The sequence below is a fragment of the Ischnura elegans genome, chromosome 12 (assembly GCF_921293095.1).
Source record: "Ischnura elegans chromosome 12, ioIscEleg1.1, whole genome shotgun sequence".
Taxonomy (NCBI): Eukaryota; Metazoa; Arthropoda; class Insecta; order Odonata; family Coenagrionidae; genus Ischnura; species Ischnura elegans.
Genome location: NC_060257.1, coordinates 82,001,311 through 82,015,488, shown reverse-complemented (window position 1 = coordinate 82,015,488; position 14,178 = coordinate 82,001,311). Strand labels below are relative to the sequence as shown.

General features: G+C 39.0%; 1 protein-coding gene across 7 annotated transcripts in view; it reads right to left on the bottom strand.

Moving 5' to 3' along the window:
- The window catches only part of LOC124169348 (neuronal acetylcholine receptor subunit alpha-7), a 92,008-nt gene that overhangs the window by 38,749 nt on the left and 39,081 nt on the right, over window positions 1-14,178 (bottom strand). For 4 of the 7 annotated variants that reach the window (XM_046547941.1, XM_046547939.1, XM_046547935.1 and 1 more), the window contains exons 2-3: window positions 11,375-11,514; window positions 4,985-5,029 (exon numbers count right to left, since the gene is read on the bottom strand). In XM_046547941.1, coding sequence (XP_046403897.1) covers window positions 4,985-5,029; window positions 11,375-11,514 — 185 coding nt within the window. Of the gene's footprint in view, window positions 1-2,061; window positions 2,107-4,984; window positions 5,030-11,374; window positions 11,515-14,178 lie in introns of all 7 variants that reach the window. The other 3 variants (XM_046547936.1, XM_046547934.1, XM_046547937.1) reach the window with 1 other exon arrangement.

Genomic DNA, 14,178 nt, shown 5'->3' with positions numbered 1-14,178 from the left:
ACTTGATTGAGCATGATTTCAAGCAAAATTCTCACCTCATGAAAAGCTAAAATTCAATGTAGCAGTAGGTAAATGGATTTAGGAATTTTGCGGGATCTACTAAAGAATGTTTTGGATTATGTCAAACAGGCAAACAGTACAGGTAGTGTGCGGATGTTTTTCTAAGAAAAAGATTTCCAAGTTACTTGGTCTAAGTTTGCAAATTGAAGGAAAGTTAAAGAGAAAGTATTTTAGGAAATGGCTCATACATGGCAGCCTCCTTAGGACTTTGGGTTTGGTAATGAAGAGGAAAAATGATTGAAGAGGTGTGAACATGTGTTTTTAGTACTTCTTTTCACATCATTTGCCTGGGGAAATTATTCTAAACTTCGGGGTTCACTAAACCACCGAAGTACCTCAATTCCCACGACAACCTTCCGCAATAAGTCGAAGGCCTATGGTTCCATTTCCAATGCTGAGAAGTATCTTCCTTCGGCAATTAATGAGAAATTCACCGCCGTTCTGGGGCTGGTCTCAAATCAATTACAGTGTTTTTTTCGTTCGATTTTTGTTAAAAATTTGATTTACTCTTTCCTGATCATCCGAACTTAATCTTTTCATCATCCGAGTAGTATTTTACCAATTAAATATCTATAAACCGGAATCTATTTCTAAAAAATTCTTTTGAAGTGTTTTTTATGACTATAGGGCGTCTGAATTCCAGTCGAGAGAAACAGATTTGCTATTTAGCCATCTTTAATTAATATTCAGAGCACCACGAGTGAAGAACGTCTCCTTTAAAGGAAAATGAAGTATTTTCTGACTCATTGAGCCAAACATTACATTCATGAGTAATACGTAGGGGAGAAAATTGAATTCTTGTCTATTATGTGAAATAAATTTTAATATTTTTAATTGTTATGCGCAGTATTTTTGGGAAAGCGTCTAAGTATTTCAGATTCGCGTTGGCTTGGTTCAGATTATCGTGTTTTATTCAGGGTCCTATTATGTATTTTCTCATACAAACCGAACGTATGATTGACCATCCTGGATAAGGCTAATTATTATCTCCACCCAGGCCCTGGAATACTAAATAAACTTGCGTATGAACGTCATATTTTGCCATCTGCTAAACCTTGGCCAGAAATCAAACCTTATATCTTGCTTTAAAAGGCAATATTCAGGGTACCTGCTTGTTGTGTCTGGTTATACCTGGTTGGGACCTGAATTCCTTAACCAGAACTATTTGGTAGACATTATTGAGTAGGTATTCTGACAAAATCTATTTCGCCAACTTTTGATGATCGTATCCAGAGTGATTGACTTCTGTGTAGTGAAATTGAATGAGGTGATTGATTTAACCGTTATTTAATGAAATAAAACTGGCAGAAGTAGAGTGTGCATGTGGTTTCTGATATTCTTGTGACTAGATGGTGAAGATATTTCATTCCGCCTTTTTCATTTTGCGTATATATCGTAATCTTTCCAAAAAATAATACTTTTAACTCTTTCACCCGCAGCATTCTAGGTTATCTTTATAAGTCATTCTGAAGTGGCTTTCATAATAGGAAATCGTCAATTGCTTCTCAGTGCAACTTTTATGTCAATAGTATTCTCCCCCTTCAGTGAATTATTCGTATAGCCATTTCGCATTTGGTTTATCTCCGATGATTCCCATTTTCCTATTTTTGAGCCCTTTGGTCAAATTGACGTTTTAGGTAGATCCACCAGGCCATTTAGTCAATCTCAAAACGCCATGTAGAAAGTTACTTATCTCCTCGTAGACTACTCGACCATGCCGTGCATGGCTACTAGTAGGAAAATTAGACTCATGTTATTGGAAAGGTGGAAATTTCATCTGGGTCATATTTAACGTTCGTGTTTTGAATCCGTGCGAAGTCTTTATTGCTTCAACAGGAATACTGTTGTTTGAGTAACCTTGCCAACCGTCGATAACTTCGCATTTGCGGATAATATGTGGTAATATGTATTGAGGTAGGGTTAATTGGAGGCTGCCTCGTACGGAGTGCTTGTGTTCGTGTAGAGAGGAGCAACTGCTGTTATGATTTTTATAAGACTTACCAAGGAAAGCCAAATATTTGTTATTAGGAGTTGGTTCTTCTCGTCCTATAGTAAGACACAACAAAAAAGGGAAAACAACGAGTGTTAGTGACGTCACGAGACACATGCAAACAGCAAACATACGAAGGCGGAGAAGAGTGTCGGGGCTTGCGGCATTTGGAACATCCAAGAGGGACAGCGGTGGAGGGGCAGCCCGTGGGATGATGGGATATAGGGGCAAAGGGTTGGACAAAGACCGATGGGACAAGCAGAGGAAGAAGAGACAATGCCTCGTTCACAACTGTTTTCATTTTCTAATTTGATAGAATTAAAAAAAAAATCAAAAGAGCCACATTTAATTTGGTTTTGATCCCGTGTTTCCTTATCCAGCTATCGCCGACGAGAAATCGGAATTCTTTATATTTTCTCTGTAAGGTGTGGAAATTTAAAAACGTCTCAAATTTACTTATTGGCACATCGGTGGCGGTGGGGTAAAGTCCTCGCCTGCCAAACCGTAGGTCGTGGGTTCGAATCCCGCCTGGGTAGGTGATCCCTATCCAGGGCATGGATGTTTGTGTTGTACTTTGTTAATGTTGGAAACCCTCGTTGTAAAAGGCCGTCATGTGCTGTTTACGGGGGATAAATAAATAAATACTCTACGTATATGATATTTGGAGGAGGCGAACGACAGCTGAGGTCATTTGGGCCATGAGTGAAGGGTGGAGAGAAACCCGGCGTCGGCATTAGCCTGCTCTTAACGAAAAGCGCAAAGGGGACCACGGCTTTACGTCCCATATGATGGACAGAGTGAGGCGCTTGAAAAGTCCTCCAAATATCATTCAAGCAGGGATCGGGTAGTCACCGAGAATTCTCTGCCACGGTCGGGATTCGAACCCTGGTCCACGCGGTGGGAGGCCGACACTCTAGATACCACCCAACCCGATCTCTTCGCTACGTTTATGGTGTGCCAAATCGTCCATGAAATACTTAGGAAAATTTCATTTGAATGTGGGGTTGGATTGAATATTAATTTTTAGATTGAGTACTCCCTATCTGTTGGACTATTTCTTCTAGTGGTCATTCAGATATCTTAGTCAATGTACGATGAGGAAAATTATGTATTTCCGTAGTAGCTGTGGAAAAAAAGTATGTAGTGAATTAAATGCATCTGTACTATGATGTTGATAACTTTGATTGATTTTATCATAACAAGGTTCAATCAAGGATTGAATCTTAATAATATTGTTTTATATAAATGAGGTTTAAAGTCCAGAGTATATGATACGTGGTAATTAAGGTATTGAACGGTATAATGTGTCAAAAAAGAAAATTATCCACATTTTTATAAATTATATATAACTTTATGCTGAAAAACTACTTTCACTAAGGTTTGGCTTCTAGCCACATGAAAAAGCACTTCTTGAAATTATTTTTATAAAAAAATGGGGCCATTTATTCCTGACATATCTCCTGCTTTTCTGAATTCGTAACTTAACCTCGGAAACTCTCATTTGTTAAAATGAGTTACATTGTATAAGCATTAATTTTTCCGTCTAAAATGATATTCTGAAATCGTAGAGTAATGAAAAGGCGATTGATTAAAAGAAAGTATTGAAAATTGATATATTTTGTATTTTTCTCGGAAGAAAATCGGTAAAAAGAAACAATTTCAAATATAGTATGATTTTCATTCTGCAGCCAAAGAATGAATTAAATCGGCTTCTATTAAAACAATTCATAACGAATGGCTTGATGAAGTGATGATTTAATCGGTGAATTTCAGCGAGGACAAGACCCCCATTTTCCATAAAGCACCCGCGGCCCCTGAGGGGAGGTTTCAGCGCACAAAACGATTCCCAATTTTCACGTCACTGCTCCTCAGACTTGGGCATTAATGAATTTCCCGCCGCACTTTGTCTGCCAAACCAGATCGAGGGAGTTTGGGGGGGCCGACGCGAGCCGTATGCCGCGGCGGTAACGGTTTTATCTATTCACCGCCTCTCGCTACCTATCCCAACGGCGGCTTTGATGTTAAATTTCAGATATGCCCCCCTCAGGGCTGTGCCTCGCGATGAATTTTGAGTGGGTGGCGGATGAATACCTAAGGGGTTAAGGGGAGCGGGGGAGGCTGAAGGGAAAGGAAAGCGGGCGGGCTTTCTCCTCACTGCAGTCACCTCGAGGAGAATTTCTCCGGCCCCTTATCGTCTTCTCCGCCTTCACCAATCGTCGCCAGCATAACCAGCAGCCGCTCAGCAGGACGCCCCCTTGAGAACGTTAGCCTTCCTCGTGTGAAAGCAGCCAGCCAAATTAGCCAACGGGACACAGAGGGGAAGGGGCGGGCGTTTGAGGACCCCGGAGTCCGCTTTTTTTTTCACCTATCCCCTCAACTCCGAGGCCACTTCTGCTCCTTCCCCACCGCTCCCGCACCCTCCCTCCGTTCCCGCAGGGGAGGGCGCAGGTGTGGGGGAAAGGGTTTGTCCCTCAAGGCGGACGTTTGGGCAGGGGAGTTGGTGGGCAGAGAGGGCGGTGTCCGGCGTCCCTCACCGCCGGGGAACACACAAAAGAAAAAGAGACACACATAAGGGACCACAGAGAACGACACCTTCCGCCGACGGGGAGTGTCTCCGCGGTCTACCGCGTACTTCCACGGCCACCGCCCAATATGCGGCATTTGAACGTCAAAAATTAGTCTTTTCTGATCGTCAAATGGCCTCGTGGGTATGCACGCGGTGGTTAGACACTTCCTCGTCGGCGGTGAAGACGTCGGCTGCCTCCTGAGTACCTCCCAGACATACATACGACTCCGGTCAGGATTTATTTTAAGGCGGAGGAAGCGGCCGGCGACTGTCTATTGTTAATTATTTTATTCTCTCAGGTATTATATTTAGCACACAACACGCACGTACGAACCGTGTCAACGTGACATGGTCTAAGATCCACTTACCAAATTCAACCAAGCGTTTGTCGTCAGAATTTGGTTCTTTTCGTCCTGGAGGAGGAAAGAGGGGGATGTTGAGAGGGGGTTGGGTGAGGGGAAGGGGGTGAAAGTAGGGGATACGGGGATGCGGGGGAGAAAGAGAGATAGAGAGAGAGAAAGAGAGGGGAAGGCAGTTAATAAGTGAAAGAAATCGCCAGACACATACACTTAAACAAATCAATGTGTGCAAAAGACACCTGCGGATTCCTGGTCGTAATGAAAAAAGCGAAAAACGGAAGTAAGAACCAGAGAGAGAGATAGACAGAGAGAGAGAGAGAGACAGACAGAAAAATAAGACAATACGTAGAGAAAGACAGGAATGCTGCGAAAGGTTAGCAAATGAAGAGAGACTTTGGAGATTGCATGCCGAAAAACAGATTAAATCAAAGAAGGAAGTTTTGATTTTTCTTTACTCTGGCTTAAAAGTCTCAGTATTATCAGCATTCGGTGGAAAAATTAATAAACTGCATTCCGAACTTTGTACTATGCTTACAAATAGCGCGGTATGGAAGCATCCTATGAAAGAAATCACTGGAGGAATCAACAAAAAATTGAAAGGAATAGCTATGTTCTTTGAAATCAAAATTCTGTTTTGAATCACAAGAAAATAACCATAAAGCAGCGCTAAGTGAAGTAATCAGAATACTTGTCTCTGAAAGTTGTCATATTAAATGGCATGGAGTTGTTGAGACGTAGAATTGAATCGGTTTTTCTGCAGGGGAATGAATTCGAAGGAAACATCTTGTTATTAATAATTTTGGCTAAATGAAAGAATAAAGGGGTAATAAAAAAAGTTTTTTTTTTGGGTTGGTTATTAGAACAATGAATGCGAGAATAAGCCAAAATGTTCTATATACAACGGAAGAAGAAATAGAAATAGATGAAAGATCGTAACTACTAGAGAGATCTGAGAGGTAGTTGGGATATAGAGTTAAGGAAGCTGTGTTTGGGAGGGAAAAAAAGTTTAAGTATAGGATAGGAAGGGCGCGAGTGAAGGATCTGGTCTGAATCAGAGAAAATATAAGACGAGGCGAAGGAAGTTATTCAGGAAGGAGGGATGAGGATATTGGGAAGGCATACCAAAGGTCGATAGGATGGGATGGAAAAGAAAAACAGCGAGAGATTTCTTTTATGTGAGTGTGCTAAGGATCTTTTAATAGATTTTATTCTCATGCTGTATTTACACCCGATTACATATGCAATCAGAGATTTTTTTAGTAAACCAGATAATTCAAGGAAAAAATGCAAATAATTTTGGTTATCGTGTTTATAGTTAAAAATTCTTGTTACCACTACCAATGGTGCTGAATTTAGATTAGCACGATTCCTTTTCCGTAGCATTAAAATCTATCTTAAAATTAGGCATTTTTCTTATTTTTAAATATTTTTAGCTTTTAATAGGCGACAAAAATCGAGCGTTACGTAACAATGATGGATATAATTGCCAGGATAATTAATGTATCGACTTATTGAATAGTTTGATTCTACTTGTGTGCTGAATTTTTGGCGTTTGGAATGAAACCACGGTGTTCTACTTGATTCTCAGCTGCTTATTCTCTGAGGATGTATATTTTTTGCTATCCAAATAAAATGTAAATTGATTTATAAAATAGATTTTCAGCTTCTACTGGAAGGAATATGACCTCTTATCATTAGTTATAGTGTTAATTAAGTTAAAAATGTGTTTACAATGTTTGCGTTGAATTTTTTATGTATTTTAAACTTTGAAGAATTTTTATGCAACAAACAATGAGTATCTTAGCCCTATTGGCCTTAGCGTTACGGCTGCGATCCTATTCCAAGTTCTTCAAGTTAAGAATATTTTATTTTCTTACCTTGAGTTGGCAATTCTATCTACTTATAAAAATCAATGCTTTGATATACATTATATTGTTTTGTATTTTAAAGCCTTTGAAAAGAGAATGAATTTACAGCTTGCCGAATCTATGTGTTAAATACGATCGCTTAAAATTATAAAAAAACTGGTAATGGTAGCTGACCTTTCTTTTTCTGTATTAACTTCATGTATTTGTCCATAAATCTGGAAGCATAGACTAAAAATGTATAATCAATTTTGAAGGTGTTCTAGCGGTTTTTGAGCTCACTCCAATTATATATGCAAGTTTTAGACCTGAATTGGAGCGGTCATGAATTGAATTTGAGCTTTTGCGTTGGCGTAATCAATAATGTATATTCGTCATTCCATCTTCATCAGTATTCCTTCCTTTGACACCCTCAAAAAAGTTCTTTTTATTGCTATCACAAAATTAGTTGAAGTTGACAAAATAAAGGATCAGAATGATAAATAATTTCATAAATTCTGAAGAAATTAATTTGGCGAGTTGAGCATAAAAATGGGTATTCTGGTGGACCTGTTCTCAGTATTTTTTTCGAATTCCATCTACCACTATTACCTGATAGAGATGTTCACTTCAACGTACAAAGGCGTATTAAGGATTTTTGAGATTTCGATGCTGAGGTACTGATATATTGGTGGCAATGGAGCAAGATAGTGTATTTTATATTTAAAACTGGGCAATATTAAAGGCGTTACAGGAATTGTTATAGTTGTTACTTTTACGACCCCATTGTACAGTGCTCGGCGTGCTTTGAAGTCAGCTTTCTAATAAGGTGAAGCCATCGTCATATTATGAAGAGCTCCTATTTTATGCTAGACCGTTTAAATTGTTTAGAGGAAATAAAGGCACAAATACGGCTGTTCATAACGTTTGGAATGAAAAAAAATGCGAAGCGAAGTTCACATGCTTCTGAAAACCGACACAAACAGCATAATATTTTGAAAAGATATAACATTGGTCTTTTCCCCTCATATTTTGCAAACCTGCTTGAGTTTAATAATCTGATTTGATTTGTCGATTGAACTTCATTTCACAACGTGTTATAATTATAAAAGGGCATTACTGATATTGAAGATGGAAAATTTATGCATAATTTCCATGTTTATTGTTCACACAAAATGACTTTTTTCTTATGCGATGCTAGAGGTAAAGGAAATCGTTAAAATTATTACTTCAGTAATTAATACTGCCATTTTGAGTGTCAAATTCTAGCATTATTGATTCACTTGATGTTACTTATGAAAAGGAGTCATATTTACTTGCCGGAGAGAATTATTTTAGCCATTTATTCGAAGGATTACTTTTATAGCAAATCAGAGTAAAAAAGATATTGAGACAATAAATGGTGATGATTGGAAGAAGAGGTGAAAATATATGACACCAACGGGATTAAAAGAAGCGAGAAATGAAGGAATAACAGGATAATGTGTAGTAAGTCATAGAAGTCGTTTTGGAAGAGTGTTAAGGAGAATGAGACTAATTCAGGAACAACTAAGAGGAATGAATTTGGCGATATTGGTTGGGAGTAACGTGGAAAATATAGGTGTTCATTTCTAAGAGATTTTAAAAAAAGGAATGCAGTTTAATAATTAATGTAAACCTGTGAAACAGTCTGAGATTCGTGTGTGGAAAGTTCCAGTCTGTAAAATAGATGTGATAAGAAAGAGCTGATATAAGTCTATTTTGAGTCTTACATCCATGCAATACACTATTCCATCATGTGAAATTTTTGCATATTTGATGAATTTTTCGATTGCCTGTTAGTTGAATAAATATATAAAATACTGATTTCTGACATGCAGGGACATTTTATCGACGGCTTAAAGATGTAAGTATTCAGATCATTTCATAGAAGAAACAGAAATATAATATTTGCAAAATGGAAATACATGAAAAATCCAGTTGTTTTGATTAGCTAGCAAATAATTTTAAATTATATGACCATCCACATAGCATAGGTGTGCAGTGCGAGAACTAAAATTTGATAAATTCACTCTTTTTGTTGAATATCTGTGCGATTTTTAAGTAACACAAAATAAACGTTTTCACGCGTTATAATCGAATCTGACAATTGATCGAATTATATGCTTTTCTAATAAACCTAAAAATGTCGAATATTTTTCTATCTGTCCCAGGATATAGCTTAATCTAGGGATGAATCGATTTTCAATACAAAGTGTTTGCCGCTTTTATTAGTTTGAGGTTGCATTTTTCTTTCAAAAGTTGCCTTCATTCATGTGCCTTTTCGCGATGATAAAAACGGAGACGGATTTTCAAACCAATTTTAACGTCAAAAATGTCTATTTCGCTTAATTTCTAATTTTATTTTGGGAGTCTAAGCGGTGAATTTTTTATGCATATTTGAGCGTTGAGTAGAGTAATAGAAAATCACTGCACTTATATTTTGATGCCTTATAATAATACTCTAAGGATAGTAACTGCTAAGGCATGTTTATATTTATTCTTACTTACTATTTACTACATTCGAAGTTTCAAATAAATAATTCTTTTGGGAAAGATGCACAATTTTTAGAGGGTGTAAGAATACGCTCATCAAAACATTTAAAAAAGTGCACAATCAGTGTCACAGATAATTTTTTACGACTATTTTTAGCAAAATTCTATCAAATTAATTTATGCCCAAAAGAAGCTAATCTTAGGTATGGCGTAGAGCATAAATTTGTTTGTCTTTTTATCTCTCTGTGACGAATAAAACTGTTATCAAATGGCTTTTTTGAATTAAATATCTATGAAATCTACGCAACTTTTATGTAAGTATGAGCGTAAGCTCTACGTCGATTTAGAAAGAACGATGTGTATGCAGAACTGATTTTAGTTTGGGTTACTTCATTTCTTCATTTGCATTCATATTTGGCATTCTTGCGTTTTTCGATAAGTGCGGTTGAAAATTTTCAGTGAGTCCCAGTGCGTCAAAATGAAGGGAAGTGCGCGACCTTGATGATTTTCAGTGTCCCATGTGGCTATAATTAATAATTTTAAGGCGAGATAAATAATTATATCCAATTGTGATTTTCTCTGGAGGGAAAGCCAAGTCCTCTCGTGGAGATAATATATTGCAAATATTAAATTTTTCTCTTTTTTAATCAATTAAAATTAAGGCCATATCTGATAGACATTATAATCAGCGAAATTCGCGAAAAATTTCATGATTGTCTTTCCACCTCATCTGAAAAGGGATAATTTAAGATCTCTAGTTTGGTTTTGCAAAACTTACTGCATTTGGTTTATGTTCGTGATGCTATAAAGTTCCAAGTTCTCATTTCAAAAAAAAAGAACAGTAAGTGGTTTATGCCTTGAGAATTTAGAGAAGTTAAGTCACACTCGGAGAAATATTTGGTGACAAATTTTCAATCCTTCAACAATTTTTTATCTCCAAATAACGTAATTTCGTTAATCTCTATTTGTTCATTTTGTGCTGTGTCGAAGTACAAAGGTATTCTCCGAGGCTGCCTATCTTCAGAACTAACAAAAAGTCTTTGATGTGCAGTTATAACTAATCATTGTACTGGAGTTAATATGAACTTCTGAAGCTCGACAACCACCAGGAACGAAAGAAGATACAAGGTATTCTGGACAGAATTTTTCTATCAATCGAAAATTGTGTGAAACCAGGCTTATAGTTTTCCATGTACAACATTCAGGTGGGAAGAGAAATTTTCACCTCTCGCCAGCCAAATTTGTGTAGCCTAATATATCAGGTTGACAGATAAACCAGGTTCTTTTACATTTCAACCTTGAATTTTATCCTTCTATACCACTCCGTAGTATGTTATGAGTAATCGTTATTAACTTCTCCGTCAAAATATTTTATTTTGAAATCGAACGATGTATATTGAATAGAATTAGGTAGATAGAGAATGTTAGGCAATGGATATTTACGGAAAATAACTTCCTAAAGCCTCATGAGCCACAAATTTAACCGGAGTAAGAACAACTCTGTAACTCTCCTTTTCCTGGTGGGTACCAAGACGTAACGGTTTTCCTTGCAACATTCTGTTAAAAAGAACATGCAAATATATTACATCCTGTATGATCCAGATACAAGCTTAAAGTAATTCTTAGCGTATGATTTATTATCTAGGAGAGGATGCGAATGATGCAACCGTTAATCTCCTTGGAAGAAATGAAGTTCTGTTACTCTTACCAGCTCACACGTAAGGTTATTTTTGGCACAAGCGTGTGACATAAGAAAGTAATAAGCTTACAGTAATTCCTAGCGTATGGTTTATTACCTTAGTAATGCAAGGAGAGTATGTGAATCATATTGATGCAACCGTTTATCTGCTCGGAAGAAACGAAGTTTAGATATTATCACTAGCTGACAAATAAGGTTATTTTTGGCACAATAGTGTAGCATAAGAACTAGGTATCTTTTTTCCGATCATCATGGTTTAAAATCCCTTGTGTTTTTTTCCCTCCAAAAGAAAGACACCTCTTAATAATCACCCGAAAGGATCGCTGCCTTGTTTATACTCACCACATCTATTATTTGCTGCAGGGTGAGACCAAACTTGACCTCCAGCGGTTCCGACTCGTTCGAGACAGGCCGTTCAAGAGTGTTGTACGTGGAGAGGAGGTAGTTGAGCAGCCTTTTCTCGTGAGGGCCCTGGATCGATCCTGTTTTGCGTTCGTTCGGGGGTGGAGAGAGTTGGGTAGAGGCATGGGCGTTGAAGGGTGGGAGGTGGGAGAGAAAAAGAGAGAGAGAGAGAGAAAGAGAGAAGAAAAGCGAGCGTGAGATATGAGGAGACACATGAACACACACACATATACACGCATGCAAACACAAGAGGGAATCAATCGATGGCATTTTATATCTAGGCCTCGCCGCCGAACGGAGGCTGGCGAAAGGGATGGGAGTGTTTTCGGGGGCAGAGAATGGACCGAATGGCCCATAATGGGATGGAATTAGTCATGTTCGATTAATCGAAACCGTTGGCCATGGTCTCGATCAGTGGAAAGATGGATTAGAGTGAGTTATTATGATTCACTATTTTACTATAACAATAGGGTGGTTTCCCATTATTTTTCTATTGCCTAAATCGAAAGATTATTACTCCTGGAGTACGCATTTCACGCTTTCAGATTTTTAAATGACGACATCTATTTTTCGCGATTAATTGAAAAGTGAAAAATTTCAAGCGCGCGAAAACGCGACGGCTAAGTATGAATGCTGGGAAAAGCTCGTGTGACATCATTCTGGATCCCGCTTTCGCCGTGTGAGGTGACCTTGGGGTGAGGATGTTGTACGCCGCTGCAATGCTGACTGCTAGCAGAGTACCCTGCTAGCAGGTAGCGCTTACCTTAAATATGGATTATTAATACCTTATCAAATGAAGGAAACTTTTAGACCATAGGCAGTTTTAATAGGTGATTATTAAGATGTGTTTCCCTGAAGTCGGTGCCACAAACATGCATTGGTAATGTCAGACGATGTAAAACTCCTATCTACTCGTACAGAAACTAGGTCCCTGTGACGTCACGTGGAGTGGCATCGCATGGGCGCCAAATCTGGCCTTCTTCAAATGCAGTTAAAATTGACCATTGCCACTCGTCTAAACTGGGAATTCTTACACCAAATAATTTGTATATTATGAATACACTAATGGTGGGTAACGAATCGCAATCAATGCCTTTCGTTTTCTTTAATGAAGGAAACTACCCTACTCACGACTATTATTATTCACTAGCAGGCCACCCGGCGTTGGTCGGGAAGGATAGTACCCATGGAAGTGGGATACTTGGAACTCCACACCCCAATCTATCCCACGGTTGACTCAAACTCAAAGTAAGACGGTGAGCGGAAAACACTGAATAGTAAACAATGGAAGAACGATTGCCGTACACCGCGCACCAGATCATCTTACATCCCGCTCCGCAACATTGCTCATTATTTATGTCCGTACGTGCGTAGACCAAAAACGTTCTGTGAACGCACACCTCAGCAAAAAGGTTTGCATCGAGGGAATTAACAGTGAAATGTAATATCCTTTGACTTATGTTCTCCCTTTGAGCGTGTCAGAAGGTGTGCCTACCCGGCAGGATGTCCAATCGCAGAAGTTGTATGATGTGGCGTAACGAATGGTAATGTTAAAACGACGCACAAGATGTATCGCACGCAACCAAAAGTAGCTCTACGCGGCTCGAGAGCATGAGATGAGCCTATGCACTAACTTTGGTTGTAATCCGTGCAGCCGTATGGAAACGCATTGCGGACAGACAAACAGACATCCTCTTTTATGTGTGCGTATAGATTTCGTCTATTGGAAAGCGACTGCGAAGCACTGGGAAAGCCTATTTTCTACGTCGAAATTGATTGCAGTCGAATATTATACTCGACTTGCACGTGTTGACAGTGAGTGCGATGAGAATATTGCCCGGATAGTGCTACACTGTGACTGTCCCTACGTTGAGTCGAGCGTGATTGCTATAGCAGGCAACTTCGACGTACGGACCAATGCTAGAGAGAGTATCTATGAATCGACTAAGGACGTGGTCAATCTATATTAAATGTATTAGCGAAGTTGAAACACCTCAACTTTGAACGCAGTTGGAATAGATTGTAGATATGTAGCAAGCGGCAACTTTGATTTGGCTAAGCATGCACCTTAGAACAGGGGTCTCCAATTAACTAGGCCACGAGGGCCACATTCCAAGTTCCAAATCGCCCCGTGGGCCGGATAGCAAATTTGCCGATGACTGAAGTATTCGATTCCAACGTCTACTGAAGTATCCAGTGGCTTATTTCTTATTTACGAACAGTTGAAGGCGACTTTGACGTGTAGTACAGCGCTGCAATGCTCCTAGCGGCGTCTCACAGAGTTAAACAAGCGAGAATCGCGCGCTACTTGAAACGAGTGCGCGGGCCGGATCCGGCCCGTGAGGCGTATTTGGGAGACCCTTGCCTTAGAGTATGGACAAGTAGGAGGCGGGTGACGTCACTTCCTTGGTTCCAACATGACTCAAGCGTCTCAGTGGTAACGTGGGTATTGTTTCATCGTAACTTCCGATTGGTGAAAAAGTGCAGTTTCTGTGCGCTTGGGTGCCGAGAAAAATCATTAATGGGAAGCTCAATGACCTTTCATAGATGAGTAAAGTTGAAAATATTTCGATATATTGTATTTCATTTTTGAGACCCCATTGCTCTATTGATGCGTGTATTCCCTTCGTCGCGTGATACATATGATGGATACACGTAATTACTGTAAAGAGTGCTAGCTCTCCGCCCTCCTGTAATCCAAGTTAGTAAGATCGATTTGATTGCAAACTGACGGCGGAGATCTG